We start from the raw sequence: 13347 nt of genomic DNA on the forward strand, positions 1-13347 counted from the left end.
GCATCAAAATAGATCATGGTACTGAAAAGAATGGATGAATAGAAGACCTTTTCACAGAAACACAGTGACCAAGTGAGTCTTTTAAAACTCCAAATTCCATTATTTCTTCCCCTGCTCTTCAGAAATGGTACACATCAGAGCAGCAGAAAGAGTAGAGATGAAAAATAAACAGACCAAACTAAACATGATATTTTATCACTGAAAGGTAATAGCTTTACCTCCAGAATATAGTCCAAAGCATTAAGATGCAGAGCTTTCAATATGTCCCGTGTGAGCTCACTTTTGTTCCCTTGGCATCACTGTCACTTCCTCCTAAGGCTAGGAGCTACATTTTCCAGAACCCCTTCTCTGTGTGGTTCTGGGTTATAGTTCACCAAAGAAAAGAGCCTTCCAGAGCGTTAGAAGCTGGACATGAATAGAAAGCCATTAGTTTTTTTCAAGGGTGTTTGCTGCTAGATGATTGGAATTAAAGTGACATCTTCATTCTCAATTTCTCTGACTTTCAGCAGCTGCTTTCCTGACCTCTGCCCTAGCCTCCCCCATGCCCACCAAGGCTCTTCCAATAGTCCTGAGAGTTCCTAATTTTGCATTAACACTTTATATCTGGGTATGTCAGATGCCTTCTGTGATGCTGACTGGTCCCAGATGATAAAGACACTGTCACAGTAAAGACAGGGAAAATATTCAGTTTATTAAATATTGTGACCGTCAGAAACATCATTTCAATATGTTAATAACAAATCACATGTCAAAGTAAAATTTTGATTATCTGGATTTCTCCTTTCCTTTTCTCTAACAATGACAACTAAGACCAGTCTGTATTTATTAGTTTCTTCGTTCTTTAAAAGAGCTTTAAAAATGATGTTCAAATAAACTTCAAGTATTAATAGTTAACTTCAACTTCTTTTGAATAAAAATGTCTATTCTTGTACTTGATATTACTCAATGATGTTTGACCTGCAGTAGAAAGGGGGAAATCAAGTTTCAAAGAATATTAGAAAACTAGGTGATTCTGACTCATTATTTGCTACCTTCTTCCTCCTGACATAAAGCACTAGAGACTAAGAACTGCTGTCACAAAATTGAGATCTAATCAAGATCATATTTAAATGTCAAAACACTTGTGACTTAATGGAGCTTGCATACAATTGTATATGATTCCATCTTGGTAAAGGGTTATATTCAAGAAATATCCATGCTCAATAAAACCAAATAAATATTTTTATATTCTCCAGGAAAAGACTTTTGACATTACAATATTTCTTCTCAAGTCTCTTTGTCCATCCTTTTCTTTCTCCACCTCTATTCAATGTAACCACCAACGAACTTACATAGTGTTTTCTACATACCAGGCACTGTTCTAGGTACTTCACATATTTTAACATATTTAATCCTATGACAACCCCATATAAGCTCCATATTACAGATGAAAACAATTAAGGCTCAGGGTAGGGTTTAATACCTTGCCCAAGGTCACAGAGCAAACAAGTGGCAGGGATGTAGGAAGTACACTTGGCAGTTAGGCATCAGGTTATGAAATCTCTCAAAGCTGTTCATCAAACTACACTCTTTAGCACCTCCCTTCCCCATTTCCTCTTTCTCCATGTCTTCTTTCTAGCCAGTAATTCTTTGTCTATTTCACTGAAATTCTAGCAATCCGTAAGAGCTCGGGAGAGCAGGTTACAGTAGAGCAGGACATGTGTTCCTTGAGCTAACTCTTTTTGTTTCATTTGCCCCATGACCTCATGTTTTTTCTTTCCTTAATGTGCTTCCCGACGGATCTAAGAAATATAAATGGGGGTGATGATCTGCTAGTTATCATATGAGGAAGGATTCCGATAGTAAAGAAATACATAAAAATAGAACATAGAGAAGTAGTTTAGTATGTCAAAGTGGACTTGAAAGCTTTTGAGGTCATAGGGTTTTCTGTGCCATACAAAAATCTCAAATAAAGTATATTCAGATTGCCTTCAAATCCAGGAAACTCAAACTTTTATATTAAAATATTTATTTTTCTCAATAATAGCTGGTCAAATAGTTACTCAGTAACTTTTGTTTTCTGGTTTTCAAACCATAATACTATTATGATCTTGTTTTTCTCAAAATGGAGATCGTATCCTTCCATGAAGAACAGAAGTGCTAGGAGAAACATATGCATACATATCCACTTTGCCACCAAGCCAGTCTGATTCAGTATCTTCAGGAATAAAATTCCCTATCATTTTTCAAAATATAATATACTCCAGAGTACTTTATTCAAGACCCTTGGGTTTTTAAAGTGCTAAAAAGCATATAATTGCTTTTTAAAAGGAAATCTAATAGATTGTAGCTCAGTTGATAGAGAATCTGCTTGCAGTGCAGGAGACCCGGGTTCGATCCCTGGGTCGGGAAGATCTCCTGGAGAAGGAAATGGCAACCCACTCCAGTATTCTTGCTTGGAGAATCCCATGGACAGAGGAGCCTGGCAGGCTACAGTCTATGGGGTCATAAGAGTCGGACACAACTTAGCGACTAAACTAATAGATTAAGAAATTTTTGGAGAGTTCTACTGCAATTTTTCTTTCCTTTTCTTTTTTTTTTTTTTGGTGATTGTGTAGGAATCAGGACTGAAAAAATATCTTGGCTGGTGATATTTAGAAATTTAAGATTGGAGGCCTAAAAAATTCAGTTTCATATTACAAGTGCTGATACGATCACAGAAACTTTCAAAATAGATGTTTACATAGCACTGGCTTATAATTTATGTAGGGGGGAGGCAACTTCAGAAACAGCAAAAAAGTCTTATTGCTTTCTTGATTTTAAAAATACAAAGAAATCCTAATTCTAATGATATGAAGAGTTTTTAAAATTGTTTTCCCTGAAATGGCTTTTTGGCAACCAACTCCGGTTATTCTTGCCTGGAAAATCCCATGGACAGAGGAACCTAGTGGGCTACAGTCCACCGAGTCACAAAGAGTAGGACATAACTGAACATGCATCAGGTAAATGAAGAGAGGGGCTTCCCAGGTGGTGCTAGTTGTACAGAACCTGCCTACCAATGCAGAGGATACAAGAGATGTGAGTTGCATCCCTGAGTAGATGTGAGTTGCATCCCTGAGTTGGGAAGATCTCCTGGAGGAGGGCACGGCGACCCACTCCAGTATTCTTGCCTGAGAAATCTCATGGACAGAGGAGCCTGGCAGGCTACAGTCCATATGTTTACAAAGAGCAGGACAGGACTGAAGCGACTTGGCATGCATGCACGCAAATGAAGAGAGAGAACTATTATCAAGGAAAGGAACAAGGATATTCAAGGCTTTGGTGGCATATGATCCACTGAACATGTTTAGAAACACGCCTCCCCCCATCAGTGAAGTAGTGATTCACTGATGTAAAGGTGGTAAAATTTTTTTAAAGGGTGAAGGTGGTCTTTTTAGCTAGTATTTGACCAAATATAAATTATTGGTGTCTTAAATCTACATTGTGAGATATTTGCTCTCTTTCAGCTCTGGTGTCATGAAATATTATATAATGTTTGATGGTTGTTATCTACATGCTGAAATTCCATAAGCGCACATGAAAATTCTGAGTAACAAGATAACCCTATAGTGACACAAGAATGATATGATTTCTAGTTTTAGAAGAAAATAAAATATTGTATATTTTCTATTTTAGAAGTAAAAGAACAAAAAGCATTAACAAATAGGTATAAATTACTGCATCTATCAACTGAATATCCCGGTTGATGGCAGGTGTCAATATTTAATATATTCTTTGTTTAAAGTGTAAAATACCTTTATTTTCTTTTCACATTTGACCCCAGAATGCTCAGTGCAGCAAGAACATATGTTGGGGAGTACACATCTGCCTTCATAAAGACACTTTTGATCGCAAATTGCTGTAATACACAAGTTTTTACAGTTACTGTCTTTTGACACAAATGCTTCAGACAATTCCAAAGGCCTGAAGCCACTCAGCAACTTGGCTATAACATAGACATAAGAATCATTGAATGACCAATTGCACTACTGTATTTCTGCAACCAGTGTGCAAACACCCACATATGCAGACATCAAAAGACCAAACACCCCCAAACTGAACACCACAGTTTCACTATTTCCTAAAGATATTGATATTATTAAAGCAAACATTTTCATTGGCTATATTTTAAAGTATTTAAAACATATCTTTTTTGTTTTCTTTAGAGAGGAGATTCAAATCAGTAACATAGCATTCATAATTTGCTTTTTATTTTTTTTTCCTTTTAAAAAAATCATTTATTTTTTGGCTGATGCTATGCATGTGCTTTCTCTAGTTGCAGTGAGTGAGGGCTACTCTTTTTTGAGGTGCATGGGCTTAGTTGCTCTGACTATGTGGGATCTTCCCAGACCAGGGATTGAACCCGTGTCCTCTACACTGGCAGGCAGATTCTTTTTTTTTTTTTTCTTATGTACAATAGATAAAAGTTTAATTAGACTGCAGAGTGTTGTTTCATGGAAATTAAGATGAACATGTTTCACACAAGGTCTTTTGCCATGAAGTGAAGTGAAGTTGCTCAGTCATGTCTGACTCTTTGCAACCCCATGGACTGTAGCCTACTAGGCTCCTCGGTCCATGGGATTTTCCAGGCAAGAGTACTAGAGTGGGTTGCCATTTCCTTCTCCATCATAATTTGCTTTTTAATAAAACTTTTTTAGCAAAAACTTAAAAGGGGCAACTCAGTACTGACCAACATATGGAGAAACAGACAATTTTATTTACTACTAATGGAAGTTTAATGTGAAACAATTCTGTTGGAAGCTTCCTAAAGATATGCATATTATCTGTACTAGAAATTTCTTGTTTAAAATCTCTTCCTATGCAGTTTTAAAATACCTTATATCTATTTCAATATCTATTTATCTTTTGTCCTTTTTTTTCCTTCCTCATTTACCTACCTACCCACCTATAGAGAAAAATTCTTATCATAGTAACAGTTTGTAAATAAGAGAAATGTTCAACATGAGAGGAAAGGTCAAGTGAATTACAGTATTTATATTATGGAACTTGATATAGCATTTAAAATTATGTTTCTAAGGACACCAAAACACTTTTAAGTAATACTGACTAAATATAGGCATAATGTAAAATTATATACAATAGTTTTTTTCATGGGAGAAGTATCTGTTTAAATAGCTCATATTTGAAGCTTGCATATATAAGAATAATACTCCCTTTAGTATAAATGCAACATTGAAAGGTATGTTTTTATCTGAGCTATTGTGTACAGCAGGACAAGTTTCCACAGCTAACTAAACACGGTTCATATCACAGACATCATAGATTTGAATATTTATTACAACAATTTTTCCAGAAGATGGCAGTAAAACAACTTGTATAAATAACATCATCAATATTTAGACAAGTTTCCAGACAGAAAGAAGTAAAGCATTTTTGAGGAAGGGGACTTTTAAAATCTCACACAAAGTTGCTACAAGGTGCAAAAACAGGGTGCACATCTTCAGACTGTGCTCAGAGTACCTGAGTTCACAATCACTGGAGCATATTTCCACATTAATGTGCTTTTAGCATCTCATCATTCTCTCTCATAGTCCACACAACCCCTCTCCAGAATGAGTAGGCCAAATCGAAGTTGAGTGTTCCTTTTTATAGCATTTTATCACATCTAACTTTCAATGTGAATTACTGATTTTTGAGCACGTATTTCTTGAATAAGTACTAGCACTTAATGAATTCTTTGAAAATATTTTACTAGAATGAGAAGTGAGTAGTGATTAATAATAAAATAAACTCTAAGAGTCATAAAAATTATATGCAGAATCTCTGACAAATGGAAATGAGTGTGGTTCAAGCATACTGAAAAGCAGAGCAGGTATTTCTAGTAAAAAAGTACAGTCATTTTACAATTGTATAATTTCAGTTTATAATACATTTGCATTGCCAGTTTTGATATTATGTAGGTATTAAACATTTGAAAGTACTTTGAGGAGATTCTCTGTTTTTCCCATTAAGTCAATCTTTGTTAATATTTTAAGATGTTATTTTAAGTTTACATAAATTTCAAAATTGCATAAAATTTGATTTTTGTCTATAGCATGAGATCCCATCTATGTGAAACTTTATGACTAAAAGTGGAAATAGCTAACATGAGAAAATCAAGGCATAAACTAGTTCTGGGTGATGGAATTTGGAGAAATTTATTTAAAAAATTTTTTTTCATATTTTCTCTGATTTCCATGATAGATATATATCTACCCTATAATATAGAAAAACATTTAAACTATATATTAAAACCTTCTTCATCTAATTCCCCCTTGGAGGAAAGCAGTCAAAAGTTACAAACTTCTTAAGTACTGGGGATGAAATGTACAACATGATAAATATAATTAACACCACTGTACATTATATACAAAAGCTTATAAGACAGTAAAAGTTCTCATCACAAGGGAAGGATACTTTTTAAAAAAATTATTTAATGTTGTACCTATATGAGATGAATATTCACTAAACATTGTGGTAATCATTTCATAATGTATGTAAGTAAAATCATTATGTTGTACACCTTATACAGTGCAGAATATCAATTATATTGCAAGAAAACTGGAAGAAAAAGAAAAAAGATCTTTTAAAATGAAAAAAACTTCTTAAGTCCACCTAAGAGGAATTCACTGACACTCCACAGACTGTACTTTGGATCTTTCTAAGTTACACAAAACATTAATATAATATACCATACATTCTTTTTAAAATAGGTATAGAGATGGATAAGACATCCCTCCATTTCTAAAACTTCAATGGATCAGCATACTGGGATTTATTTTTCTGTATATATTTCTCTTAAAGCCATACTTTATTTAATAATTCTAATAGATTCAAATTCAGAACGTAGAGTAGAAAGTGAGTTCTGTGGGCTTAGGTATTTCACACTGTTCTCCTGCCCATGTGGTAGGACAATGGCATGTGCTGGGAGCGATACATTCACCACCAGCTTTACACTTCTGAAAGCAGACTGCTGCAAATAGAAATATACATAAGTTTAAAACTTAATTTACTAGTCAAATCCTACCATAAGCGATAACAATTTTCATTAAAAAAGAGAAACAGTTAAAAATCAATGATTAAGGAATTTTTCCCCTTTTTCCCATTGTTAGACTTTTATGGAAAAAATGAAACATTTGAACAAGAACTGCCATCATCTCAAAAGCTAGATTGAAAGCAATAAAACTACTCAGGAGGTTCTGAACTGGTCTGAGACGGGGCCAAGAAATCAGTAATTTTTTAAAACTTCCCTGACTCCTACTTATAACTGAGACCAGGACTTAAATACATGTCATTTATCCTGGCAACTGTATTGGATAAACTGGAAAATACAGGATACCCTGTACCTCTGCTAATTAGAAAGAAAGAGTTCAGAGGAATTGGCATTTATTCTATTTTAAAAAGATATATTATTTTTTTAAATTAAAATTAACGTGATCTATTTCGACATAAGGCAGAGGAGTTTGATGTTGACATTCCAAGAGACATTTGTGGAAAACAGTTTTAAAGGTGAAACATTGATGCAACTGATGCTAATTGAGAATTTCCTAGGAAAGCTCATACATATTTTGTAAGGAAATTAGGACCTTTTTGATTTAGAAGTTTAGGCAAGTTCAGTAATAAACCAATGGAAGGAGGATTGCTTTCACAGGGAAATGGAAGAAGAGTGAAATAAAAAGATAAATTCTAAAAAAAAATAAAGATAAATTCTAAAGTAGAGCTAAATAAGAAAAAATAAAAGCAAGGAAACAAAAAACAAGGAACACGTTCTTTGTCTGAAGTCCCGCTTTATGTTCCCATGTAGACTTTAGCATTTTAAGGGTATTTATTTCCCTTAGGTGTGTTGCATTGTTTCCTTGTCCAGCCAGAAAGACAAAGAGCAAAGGTTTGGTCCCACACACTTTCCTCCATTAATGCACATGGGAACACAGATATCTGGAGATAAAGGGATGAAATTTTAGTCCTTAAGTATTAATAGTTTTGCTGTTTAATATGTTTGTTTTACCTGTAGCTGGCAAGCATATTTAGTAGTGTCTTACTTTTTTGGCATCTCATACCAGTGTATCCTTCAGGACAGGCGCACACTTTATTTCTCACGCAGTGACCTCATTCTTACAGGGAGGCTGGCAGAGAGCTGAAAGAACACATGGCAGCAGTCTGTGACTATCATATATTCAGTTATATATTATATGTTGCATTTTGTGTGTGTGATATATGGGGACATAAGGCAGAGAAATGAGCTAGTAAAATATAAGATCACAACTGCAAGTTGTTAAAACCATCATTTCTAAATCATAAAATACAATGCTTATAGCCATAAATTGCTAGTGGGTTAGCATACTTTGAAATATATTGGTAAAGTGTTTATAACCAATGGAGCCTTCAGTATGATAGTGCAAATATTATGAATCTAATCTTATGTTTCACCAAACTCTGAAGTAAAGAGTGAAATGACCTGGGAAAAAAAAACAAGAAAATAAGTCAAAACCTAGCTCAAAATAAGACCTGTTCTTGTGGAAGTTAGAAAAATCGGTTATATGTTTAGAAAAAACTTTAAAGTTACTTTTGGGTACCTACTGAGGTCATAGAGACAGAGCTTTCTTTATATGTGACTTATTCCTCTCAGGACCTGGGGAAAAGTCTTTTTTAACAATAAATCTTTGGCTTTTTCAAGAATATTTATTAGATAATCCTGACTACAGTGTACTAGTAACTTCTATGTATATGGTTCTGTTCCATGGAGTTCAGAAGTTGATGTTTGTATCTTTTATGACAGGATTTTTCTTGCTTCTTACTTCTTCCTGATGTGACAATTAAATACAGTTATTTAAAAATAGTAATACAAAGCCTAACTTGCCTATAAATTTTTAAATTTAATTTTCCTTGAGTGATGATTAAGTGTATTTTAGTTTTTGTTGTAAAAGTGAATGTCCAATTATTTTGTTTTGGTAATAAGGTATTTATGGACAGATTCCCCTTTTGAAAATTTCCAAAACTAAGAAAAATTCCACTGATTTCAAATAGATTTATAGGTGAAAATAATGTAACACTTTTTGTATAAAAACAATATTAACTGAAAGATTTTAGCAAATGAATAATATCCATTATTTTAGACTGAGCCTCTTCTGGTTAATAATTGAGTTTCCTTTCTCTGGTATTTTTATTGGTACTTTTTATAATGGAGAAATGATCTTAAGTTTTCTGCTTTCTAATTCTTACACTGGAGAAGGAAATGGCAACCCACTCCAATATTCTTGCCTGGAGAGTCCCATGGACAGAGGAGCCTGGTGGGCTACAGTCGGTGGGGTCACAAAGAGTCAGACACGACTGAGTGACTGAACGACAACAATCCTATTCAATTTAAGATTGTTTCTATTAACTAGGAAGAGATGTATTCTTTTCATTACAAAAACATCACAAGAAATACCAGTGGTTAGGAATTTAACACTTAAAAAGAAAAAAAGACCTTTTTATAATGGGTAGTCTTGTTATAATCAGTACTCATATACTGTATAAAACTTGAGTGTAGAGATAAATACTACATCTATACAAAAAAGTATATATAATTAAAGTAATACAGAGAAATGGCATAAAATGTGGACTTCGTTGTGCCACCCCTAATCCCATTTTAAGAAAAGGAAGTTTAGGAGAATACCCATTCATGTATATATTTATGAGATTCTCCAGGTCTCAGATGGATCTTCCATCAGACTCCAAAATGAGCCAAGTAATCTGGCCTTACTTTGTATATGGAAAGAGCTCATGGCATTTAAGGGATGAAGGAAATTGGAAAATACATTTGACCATCTCTAGCCTCACATTTTCGGATTCCCTTGTAACTCAGTCAGAAAAGAGTCTGCCTGCAGTGCAGGAGACCTGGGTTCAATTCCTGGGTCAGGAAGATCCCCTAAAGAAGGAAATGGCAACCCACTCCAATATTCTTGCCTGGAGAATCCCATGGAGCCTGGCAGGCTACAGTCTATGGGGTCGCAAGAGTTGGACACGACTGAGCGACTAAGCACACACACACAGCCTCACATTTTAAGTCTCGCTTATTAATAGTTAACCTTTCATGTTTTCAGCACAGTGTCTCTCTCTTTTGAAATCTGTAGAATACACAGTATATGCTCCTTATACTTACTTTAACAGTAGTCTGCCTAATGTATTCAATGGCTTTCAATATGTATACCATCTTCCCTTCCCTCTATTTGGGCTTACAAGGGATGTGACCTAATAAAGATCATATTTTTTCCTGCACTTTCTGTAGCATGTGTAATAACAATAATACCGTTACTTAATGCCAAGTGCTGACTGTACTTGGAGGCGGTCTGCTATAGTCTCATTCACACTTGACAGCACCTGTCTAGCTCAAACTTGAAAGTAAAGAGGTCTGAGGCCTGGAGACTATAAATTTGTCATATCCATGCCACTAGGACATTGTAAAGAGTGATAACTCCAAAAATTTTAACATGACATGTATTCATTAGATAATTTTTAGTTCAATTTAGTAAATTAGAGGGTCCCTGCTTTACCTAGTTATATAGTTGACATACACATTTTAGAGAAGAAACTTTCTTACTAAATCTTACACCTATTGCAAATAGCATTAGAAGCATAGCTTTTTATTTTCTTTCTCACATTCTCCTTCTACCTAAAACTCTTAAACATGCATTTAGTCTCCTGATTTTCAAGATCTGCCTTAATCTAGTTTTTGCATTCTGTGTTCATACCCTAGCTCCTTAACAGAAATCTGAATTAAAAAAACTCATTTTGTATGCTTAATGTATCTAGTATTAGAGTGATGGTTTCGTCTCCATCTCAGTGTCAATCTTAGAATCCTAACCTATCTCTAAGTAAAACAAAACAAAACAAAACAGGATTGTAGGTCAAACTGTAACATGACAAAGAAAGTATGTATTTTAGGAATTAAATTATCACGTCTTATACTAAAAATCCACTCTATATTTGTATAAGCTCAAAAATACTAAGATGCAGAAAACAGATTTAAAATTTCATTTATTGACATTATTTCATGCCTATGTACTCAACTTCAGGTCATGCCCATTATTCTGAAAAAAACAAAAACAGTTTATAGCATTAACTCTATGAGTGAAAATGTTAAAGTCATAGGCCATAAATGGGGGAAATGGTACATCTTTATGTCTCATATTACTGGGCACACTGCTGTGTGTAGCTGGCTCTTCATAAGCGTTTAATGAAACTAAAGTCAAGAGAGATCATGAGATAAAATTAGTACTAGACATTAGATTGACTGTAAATAAAACATTTTTGCTGAGAAGGCAACAAAAATGACACCATTGCACACGAAAGACTGCAAGAGAGCTTTGCTTATTTGTTTCACACCTTGGTCCTACAAATGTGCTAAGGTTGTGAGCCTAACATAAGTTGAATAAGTACACATTTTACACAATAACTCATATATTTCTATGAACTGGTAATTTGGTGACCAAAACTGCAATATCACAAGAAATAGAGAAAATAAATAAATAACATCTTCCCCTTTGAAAATTGTCTTATGTTTGTTTACTCAGAGCTCTGTTTGTGTCTGACTTTTCCTTTGCCTTTTTATTTATAAAGAAAGAATAATTGCCATTCTGACACTGTGTACCAAAGAATCCATTTGGACAGATGCAAGTGTTTGGCTTATTACAGGAACCACCATTGAGGCAAACAGGGTCACATAAAGCTGGTAAACAGCAGGAGGGAGAAAGACCATGAAAGTTTTATTATTTAAAAAATGGAAGCTGCCCTGAAGTACAGAATGGTGCATAATGAAATATTTTATTTTTACCGCCACTTAAACCCATAGCCTATAATTAATTAGACTTTTCCAAACATAACGAGGAGAGGAATAACCAGATAATAGCTTTGAAAGTTTATTCATTAACAAATATTACCAAGCTATGAATGTGGAGGCTATTATTAGAATTCAGAATGACCTTGGTAAGCATTGTTGGTAAAACAATTGGAAGTTAGGAGAAAGCAATTCAACAGCACAAACAGGATAGTCTGTAATCTGCTCAAATACATTCAGTCATGCCTTTAAGTCATCTTCCCAATTCAAATAGGGACACTGCACTCAAGTCCTAGCACACTCAAGAACATGCTTTGTTTTTGCTTCTTCCCGTTGTTCCACGTTGAAAGTCACCCCAAATTCCATTTTTAACCCCGATTTTGCCAGCTCTACAAAGTTTACACAATTTTATTCTTAACTGCACCTGTCAGAATGAACTTCTCTTTCCTGTTTCCAAAAAGCTAAACATTTATTATGTCACTTGTTATGCAACTTGTATCATAGTACTTTTTATAATTATAACCTATATCTCCTTCACTAATGATATGCTTCTTGTAACTGGGGAAAAAACAAATTGATCTTTATTTCCCTTTGCATCATGCTTCACACATAGTTGTCAAGCTATAAACACTGAATTAAATTTACGTTGAGAAGAGTCATTCGATCACAATGGATTAAACATAGATAATGGCAAACATATTAAGCCTGATACTGTGATTAATAAATAGAATAACATTATGATGTCCAGTTAACTCAGAATTGCTTGAATATTTAATGAAACAGAATGTCTGCATTGTGATAAAAAATAAACTTCAAAGATACCTGAATATGCAACACAAATATGTTTCTCTCCACCATAAGGCAAGAGTATGAGGGAAAAATATAAGCCAAAAAAGAAATTGGTTTGGGTTGGATAAGAGTAAAGCTGAAATACATTCTGTGGTTGAATACAAAGATAATTAATGAAGATGAGAGAGAGGGTTTTAAACATCTATCTGAAATAAAAACTCTACACCAGTCTCATCTGATTAGTTTTATGTTTTGCAAGTCCTTATCCTTAAGCCATTGATGCACCTTAAACCACTGATGCACCTTAAATTTCTTTCAACTGACATATTTATTGAAAATATTTCTGATTTTACCTGTGCTACAGGTAGGTCCATACCAGCCAGGTTTACACTCACAGACATCTGGTTTAAGACATTGGCCTCCATTTTCACAGTGCCTATTACAGACAACTAAGATCATAGGATAAATTAAAAGAAAGGTAAATTAGACTCGGTACTGGTCATATTATTGGCTATAACTTAGTTGCTCATAACTGCCAATCACATTGTCTAATGAATAAGATTAAAGAGAAAGATAAAAACCAATTTATTTTTTGGCTTTAAATAGTTTGCAGTTTTCATATTTAGTTATCTTTATTGTTTGCTGTTGTTAATAGAGATGGGGAAAAGTAGAAAATCACTGGGGTGAATAGTAAGCAAGAGTTGACTGTGAAAATTGTTACTAAT

At 34.2% G+C, this 13347-nt stretch overlaps 1 protein-coding gene across 1 annotated transcript in view; it reads right to left on the reverse strand.

Annotated features, from left to right (window-relative positions):
- Positions 1–1760: 1760 nt before the first annotated feature.
- VWDE (von Willebrand factor D and EGF domains) overlaps positions 1761–13347 on the reverse strand; it is a 64634-nt gene continuing 53047 nt past the window's right edge. Inside the window, 9 exon segments of the mRNA XM_061166520.1 lie at positions 1761–1781; positions 3774–3877; positions 6896–6988; positions 7854–7893; positions 7895–7953; positions 8058–8126; positions 8129–8152; positions 11630–11725; positions 12976–13071. Of these exon segments, the coding sequence (XP_061022503.1) occupies positions 1761–1781; positions 3774–3877; positions 6896–6988; positions 7854–7893; positions 7895–7953; positions 8058–8126; positions 8129–8152; positions 11630–11725; positions 12976–13071 (602 nt within the window).

This window comes from Dama dama, chromosome 18, assembly GCF_033118175.1.
Source record: "Dama dama isolate Ldn47 chromosome 18, ASM3311817v1, whole genome shotgun sequence".
Taxonomy (NCBI): domain Eukaryota; kingdom Metazoa; phylum Chordata; class Mammalia; order Artiodactyla; family Cervidae; genus Dama; species Dama dama.